The sequence below is a fragment of the Sinocyclocheilus rhinocerous genome, unplaced genomic scaffold (assembly GCF_001515625.1).
Source record: "Sinocyclocheilus rhinocerous isolate Xijiao unplaced genomic scaffold, SAMN03320098_v1.1 scaffold1259, whole genome shotgun sequence".
NCBI classification, from domain to species: domain Eukaryota; kingdom Metazoa; phylum Chordata; class Actinopteri; order Cypriniformes; family Cyprinidae; genus Sinocyclocheilus; species Sinocyclocheilus rhinocerous.
Genome location: NW_015650717.1, coordinates 485,854 through 494,157, shown reverse-complemented (window position 1 = coordinate 494,157; position 8,304 = coordinate 485,854). Strand labels below are relative to the sequence as shown.

The 8,304-nt window shown below is 35.9% G+C and overlaps 1 protein-coding gene across 3 annotated transcripts in view; it reads left to right on the top strand.

Moving 5' to 3' along the window:
* The window catches only part of LOC107712521 (probable phospholipid-transporting ATPase IM), a 32,749-nt gene that overhangs the window by 790 nt on the left and 23,655 nt on the right, over positions 1-8,304 (top strand). For 2 of the 3 annotated variants that reach the window (XM_016517805.1, XM_016517804.1), the window contains exon 2: positions 1,539-1,606. In XM_016517805.1, the coding sequence (XP_016373291.1) occupies positions 1,539-1,606 (68 nt within the window). Of the gene's footprint in view, positions 1-1,538; positions 1,607-8,304 lie in introns of those variants that run through there. The other variant, XM_016517807.1, reaches the window with a different exon arrangement.

Here is an 8,304-nt window from a genome sequence, read left to right as displayed (position 1 = left end):
TTATATATTTTTTTTCCTTATTTTCTTGTTTTATTTTTTTTTTTTTTTATTTTTTTTTTATTTAACATCTAATATGTAATTTAATTGTATTTAGAGTATATCTAGTGTAATATGTGTAATATGTAAGTATATAATAATAATTGTTGTTGTTTTTAATGTTTTAAATATATTTATGTTTATATAACAGTAAATGTGGGTAAAAATTGTGTTTTAAAATATATTTATGTTGTAATATGTTGGTAATCCATAAGTATATAACAATGATAATAATAATAATGCTAATTATTATTAATATATTTATATAGCAATACATTTAGGTTAAAATTATAGGTTAATATATTTTATTTAAATAATAATGGATCTAGTGTAATTTGTTGGTTGTGCATAACTATGTGATAACAACTACAACAATAATAATTATATTAATAAACATAATTATTGTATATACTTATATAGCACAATAGATGTAGGTAATATATACTGTATATATATATATATATATATAGTTTTATTACATTAAAATAATATATAATAAATAATTATTAATTATAATAAAAAAAATATTATATATTTTGTTTCTTTGGCATGTGTTATGTAATATGGATCCATATTTGGCAAATCTCAATTTAATTCCATAGTATTTTCTCAAATGATATTCTATACTTTCATTCCCTTGCAGGTTTATTGATAGACAGAGGATATGACTGTCAATATATGAGAGTCTACAGTCACATTTATTTTGGTCTGTAGAGCTCTGCAGTCAATGTTGGGTCAGTATGTCAGATGCTTCTACTGCTTACAGACTTTCAGTGTTGATTTCTATTAAACCAGTGGTCCTGGAGTAGCCAAACACTGCACATTTAGGATAATTATAGTTCTGCAGCCTTTATTTATGAGCTGATGATATGTACAGTATCAGGTGTTTATAAAAAGGAAGAAATCCAAAGTGTGCGCTGCTGGGGTCTTCCAAGTCACGTTTATTTTCAACAAACCTTCCCACACACTAAATCAGAGAAGACCCTTTCACAGCTACGTTCAGTATAATGTCCCACCTATAGAAGCCCTTTCTGTATTGGCCACGAGTGGTTTTGTCATGAGAAGCCAGCATATGGCAGGACACTGCAGCGGGATCACCTGTGTTTACTGCAGTGTTCCCCGTGGAGCGAGTGTGCTCCCAGAGACCTGACGGGTTTCCGCTGGGGTCTCATTAGGATGGTGTGGGGGAAGAGACACGGTGTGCGTCAGACATTAAAAACAGCGAGAACTCTGTGCTACTTTAAAAGACAATTACACTGCGCTGTGTGACTCTAGCTGATCAGCTGATATGCTTCCCAATGCAAGTAAACAAGCCTTTATGAATTACATTATGGCTTTATAGGAAAGTGTTTTGTTGGGATGTCACGGCCTCTTTGTATTAAATCACTATCAATATAATCTTCAGCTAAATGAAATCTAGTCATTTCTATGAGGAAGGTTACATGGTGTTCAGTGGAAACGTGCTGTTTGACTCACGCTTGTTTTCCTGGCATGTTTTGCAGAGAAACCCGTAGCACCCGTCGAAGATGGCCTGATGTTATGGCAATTTGGAAGAAGGACGTTCGCATTGGTTAGTGCAGTTGCTGAACAAAAACAAAGGAAATGGACAAATGTCTAAAACCACATAAACACTAGCAGTGAATATATTTTACATTTAACATTTATTGAACTTTTTTAAGTAATTGTTGAGAAATAATTACAACAAATTTTTGTCACATTATTTTCAAGACAAGTAAATTGCCATGATGCAACAAACCGCATGCTAATTAAAAACACTCAAAAATTATTTTTTATGCTGATTAAATCAATTTTTATTTTATAAAAAAAATTACATTATTATCACAGTAATGAAAATCACTATTGAGAATAATTGGAATTCCAAAAAATAAAAAAATAAAAATCTGCTTTATTGTCATTAAAATATAGTCACAATGCAAACAATAAAATACAAAAAAATGCAATTATATATTTTCTATATATTATAAATTTGCAATGTATACTTTCTAAATATATTTGAAAACTTTTTTAAGTGATTGTTGAGAAATTATTACAGCATAAGCATAAAAACATTATTGTGACATTATTTTCAAGACAAGTAAATTACTATGATGCAAAAAATCTCATGTTTATAACTGTAATTAAAAAACAATGCAATTTAAGCTGATTAAATACATTTTTATTTTATTTAAAAAAAATTACACTATTACAGTAATGAGAATCTAATGAAAATCACCATTGAGAATAATGGGAATTCTGAAAAAAAAAAAAGCTTAGTTGTCATTAAAAATATAGTCACAATGCAAAAAATAAAATAAAAAAATACAAATAATAAACAAATAAATAAAATGCAATTATATATTTTTTAATGTATTAGAAATTAGTGCTGGGCGGTATGACCAAAAACTTATATCACTGTATTTTTCAAAATTATACCGGTTTCACGGTACCTGACGGTATTTTTTTTTTATGCATGACCGGGTGTTAACCATATTTTCTACTGATTGAGAGAGGAAATACTGCAGTATATTGACTTAGAATGCCCTATTTTACTGTCATGATGAGTGAATATTGTCAAAAAATACCACACTAAATAGTGACTAAACACAACCCCTTTTAATACATGTTAACCAGGAGTCACTCGTCTGATAAAATCAACATGCATCTACACTAAAGAGCGGCTATGCGGTTGTTTTGGCTATATTACTTTTTTGTCTCATGCAGCGCACTGCCTGCGTCTGAGTAACAAACTAAAAAAATGTTAAAAAGTGCATGTGATATTAACAGACGAACTACGCTCATATTTATAATTCCAAACAATCAGTAAGCGACAGGTGCTTGGAAACGCTGTTTTGTACTCATTTATTGATGAGTCGGCTGCGGTGCGGCCAACTGAATGTGCTGCTTCTCTGCCGCTCACTGCACAGAACAGACGCCGAGAGGTGACACTTCTCCGGGAAAGTCAGACCTCGCGTTCGCGGGAAATCTTCCAACTGAACCATAGCTAAGGTTTATCCAAAAAAGTCGCTAGGTTTGTCAGTATGAATATTCTATGGAAAAAAGCCGCTAAAAGGGTGTGAAAGTTGCTAAATCTAGTGCTAAAGTCGCGCTCGTGTGTGAGAGACGCGGGAGCTGATGGCAGGGGGCGGTGGATATGTGTGGCGGTCAATGTGGATATTGTGGATGAGTTCTTCTGTGTCATCATGTTCTATTAGTTCTACAGCTTCAGTTTCGGAACTTTCATGCTTAGTAACACATACAGCTGTTCCCTCACCACAGTGCAACAGTGCACAGTTTCAAGCGACACACACCGGTATTGCGGTATTTAAAAAATTCATATCATAACAAAAATAAACACCGGTATTCGGTATGAACCGGTATACCGCCCAGCACTATTAGAAATTATATATTCTAAATTTGCAATATATATACTTTTTTCGTTTGATTTGGGGTGAAATACGATGCTTTCTCTTGGGCAGTTACTTCTCTTTAACAGTAACCTAAATTGACACCCAGCCACATGATCAAGCGTAGACACCACAAACAACCAGATAATTACAGCGTTTTCAGTTCACCAGATCAGATGCTGCTGAACAAAAGACCTGCTCTGTTAGTCAGTGCTGAAGTTCTGCATTTAATATGTTTATTGTTAGCTCCAGGATTCAGCGACACCATGTGTTTGAGCTGAGGTCTTCTGCTCTTCTCAGGTCTTGTTGTCTAGAAACCTTGATGACACCCTCCTTGTGTGACTGTTGCTGCTCACTTGCACATAAACAAATCAAACTGGTTTCCATCCTCAGAAATAGTTAATTAGTATTTTAAAAAAGAAGGGACAGTTTGTATTCTCTTCCTGTGACATCACTCATTGTTCCTTTATACTCTCATCTGCTGGTCCACAGAGATAACACAGACGCTTTGCTGCTATAGGGATGCTTACGTGAAGTGCACTACGTATTTGTGTGTGTGATTATGGGTAGGAAAAGGTAACGGATCCGCCAGTGACGTAAAGTTTTGCCTCTTTGACCTTGTATAAACCACAGATCGTTTCTTGCCCTTGGGCGGCAGAGGCAGTTCAGTATTTTATCTTTTTAAAAACATGATCTGGCCGACTGGATGGAGATCACTTACATGCTAGTGCTCATAACTGAGGGGACATGAGCGTGAGACCTGCAGGTATTTTTCTTGTGTGTTGAGCTTTGTGTTGAGCCTAGCTGGTGTAATACGCTAATGTTGAAAGTGAGAAGTTGGCTGTGTTGTAAGATTGTTGCCCGACTGTTGACTTTTTTTTGTTACTGTTTAAGTGGTCAAGTACACAAACAGGAAGAATACACACGCCTCCGTGTATTAGTCACCAAGGTCATTTAAACATTTTGTGGATGCTCTTTGTACTGTAACGCACTTGTACTGTAATTTCCATAATTGCTGAAATGTTTGTCAAGGAGCCCTTGTGCAAATTCAAAAGAGGGAAGCCAACTTTAACTGTTACAAATTAATTAGAACCAAAAGTTGTGTGACTTTAGCCCATGTCATGCTAATGTACCTTTTAATTCACTAATTAATGCACTAATTTGAAAAAATAAACATTTAGCAGATGTACGCATTTCATTTACAGGATCTACATTTTTGTCCACTAAAATGCTAGAATGAAAAACTTACCTCCCTTTAGTATAGTCTGCATCTGACTAGCATTAGTCAGTAACCTAAAGACTATTAGCAATTTTTAGCCAAAGGATACTTCGGTTATTATGTGTATGCTAGGGTAAGTGTACAGTGTGTACGGCATACATTTTGTTATCAGCATAGTACACTTGTAGTGTATGTGCACAGACAGATATTTCTACTCCTATATGCTCAGTCTACTTGTGCACCTTGAATTTGTTTGCGCTAATTAGTTTGTCCACAAGGTGGTAACACTGGCTGTTTTACAGCTGAAAAAAGCGAATGAGGTGGATAACAAACTACTGGAGATGCAATAGATCAAATAGTTGATGAGCACTTGTGTGAGGGGGTTAATTGATACTCGCAACTCTAGTTTTAACAAAAACAACAAAAACATTGTATCAGTCATAATTCTGGAGAGAAATAGATTCAATTTACGTAATGTGTGCTGTATGCAACTCTAGCAAAAGACACTTTGGCATTAAGTGTTTTGTAAAAAGTGGAAAAATAGCTTGGGCTTAAGCGTTCGCATAAAAAAAAAGAAGAATGCTCTTGGCTTAAGTGTTCAAAAAAACTGAAGCATACTTTGAGCTTAAGTGTTCATAAATACCAAAGGATACTTTGCCCTTCAGTGTTCGTGTAAAAAGCAAAGAATTCAGTATTCTGTACTTAAGTGTCAGTGTAAAAATGAAATAATTCTTTGGGCTTAAGTGTTCGTAAAAAACAAAGAATGCTCAGGGCTTAAGTATTTGCATAAAAAACAATGAATAATTTTGGGCTTAAGTGTTCGTAAAAAAATGAAGAATGCTCAGGGCTTAAAGGGTTAGTTCACCCAAAAATGAAAATTAGCCCACAAATTTCTCACCCTCAAGTCATCCTAGGTGTATATGACTTTCTTCTTTCAGACGAATCCAGTCGGAGTTATTTTAAAAATTGTCTTTGATCTTTCAAGCTGTTTAATGGCACTCAGCAGGTGTTGCATGCATCAGTCCAAAAGAAGTTAAATAAAAAGCGCCCATCCATAAAAAAAATGTCTCACACGGCTCCGGGGGGTGAACAAAGGCCTCCTGTAGCGAATCGATGTGTTTTTGTAAGAAAAATATCCATATTCAAAACGTAATAATCACTTTAATCTAGCTTGCGCCAACAGTTGTACACGGAAGCTCCAGGCTCATTGATTCGCTACAGGAGGCCTTTGTTCACCCCCCGGAGCCGTGTGAGATGGTATTACGCAGCGCCTGAAAATAGGCTAACTTTCGTCAACATAACCAACGTGACCACCTGCTTGCTGGGGACTATTTTCAGGCGCTGCATAATATCATTGTGCCTGCTGCACCCATGGTATGGCAGCAAAGTTCCTTGATTATTACGCCGGAATGAGAGTATAGTTCCTAGCCATATCGGCCTAGAAAATCTCAACTTTTCATTTTCCGTCGGTCTTAGTACACCATGTAACTACAGAAGAGTCAAGTTTTAAATAGGAAAAATATAGAAACTCTTTGGTCATTTTTGAGCGAGATGCTAACGGTCTAATCAGATTCAATGATCTATGCTAAGCTACAGCTAAAAGTGCTACCGCCAGACCCGGAGATCAGCTGAATGGATTCGAAAACAGTAAAACTCAACTGTTTAACTCTAGGGGAGTTGGAAAATTAGCCTATTTTCAAAAATAGTGGAGTGTTCCTTTAAGTGTTCATAAAAACCAAAGCATGTTTTGGCCTTAAGTGTTTGCATACTGTAAAAAACAAAGAATACTTTGGTCTTAAGTGTTCGTAAAAACTGAAAAAATACTTTAGCCTTAAGTGTTTATAGAAACCGAAGAATGCTCTGGGCTTAAGTATTTGCATGAAAAAACAAAGAAAGAATCAAACTAGTAGAAGTTTTTGAAGTTTATGGAAGTTGTATGTGACTTTATATCTTATGCGCAATTTGTGTGCTGGGGTAAATGTGGGAACAGAGTGTAAACTCATCTGGTGCATCTCTGGGTGTGGAAACTGTTCAATTATTAATGGTTGATGACGGTTGTAGCACCTGAGCTAAATGAGGAAACAATTCTCATGTTTCACAAAGCCATAGCAGTCAACGAACCAATAAAAACTAATGCATAAATGATTTACCAGGCTACTCTGGTAAAGGTTGACTGGTTAGTAGTTTTTTGAGAAAAGAAGTTACTCTCCTTGTCTGCGTCTTGTCTGAGTCACCTTGCTCAACCAAAAAATGTAGAAGTGATTTTCTTGAAGTTGTGGTAAAGATTCTGTGGTTTTCCTGTTAAAACCTGTAATCGGATTCTGAGTAAAACAGAACTAAACAAGATTTTTCCCCATTCCCCTGCTATAGTGTGGCATGTTGCTATGCAGTTTCTTGGGTGTTTTGGGTGGTTGCTTAATAGTCTACCCTAAGATTCTTATATATTTAGTTCTGTAGATGTGGCTCAGGTCCCTCCTTCAGTGTAATATGATTTTATTTTTTCTTATTGTCCACCAGGCAATTGTTAGTTTGATCATTATTGCTGTCAGAAGCACAAACAGTGTGGGATTTCGTCTAGAGTCTCACTCATTTGTTAAATCTTGTGTAGTTCCAGTTCCTCTTCAGGTCTTTTGGCTGTGAGCGTGACGTTTTAGCAATACTTGAGGAAAGTCTGGAGTGAGTGCTGTGACTGTGGTGCAACACAACTCCAGCCAGCTTATTCGGTCTGTGATATAATGTGACCCTCAGCAAAAATATAAACTGGATCCAAGCCCAGATTCCCAAATTTGGATCGATTCAGATGGATTATGTTGTAATGATTAATGTTTCACATCACCGTGATGTTACAGTAACACAAAGAACATCGCCCATGTTGTACAGTAGAACAGTAGGTCCTGGAGTTCAGAGAGTTCAACTATTGAATCACACATTGTGTGTTGAGGATGCAATATGCCATGCTGCAAGTGTTCGAGTTATTGTAAGGAAAAAAATAAGCAACAAATATTTTTCTTAAATTTACTGTAGAAATAATTTTAACGATAACAATCCTACATTCACCCTGTTGCAAATTCTGGTGCAAATTCTTTGTTTAATGTTTATTGCTAGAAAATGACAAAATCGGGGTTTTAAACGTATTTAGACAATGTAAACCAGGGGTGCCCAAACTCGGTCATGGAGGGCCGGTGTCATGCAGAGTTTAGCTCCAACTTGCCTCAACACACCTTGCCTTCAAGTTTCTAGTATGCCTATTAAGAACTTGATTAGCTGGTTCAGGTGTGTTTAATTGAGGTTGGAGCTAAACTCTTCAGGACACCGGCCCTCCAGGACCGAGTTTGGGCAGCCCTGATGTAAACAGTAACAGGGTTGAAAAAATTATTAACCTAATATAAGAAATTTAGTTTGACCTCCGGTGTTTTTCTGATGGTTAGCACCTGCTTTCAAAGACCATTTATTAAAAAAAACAAGGCCCTGTTTTGTACCTTATAGTGCTTCTAAGACAGCAATAAAAATTAAATGGAGAGCAAATGGAGACTTTAGTCTCCTGATGTTTCTCAAAAAGCCTCCAGTAATCTCATATGTTTCAGAACAATGTATTAAACTGTGCTCTGTTCTGGCAAGATACCACAGTCTAAAGATTTCATACGT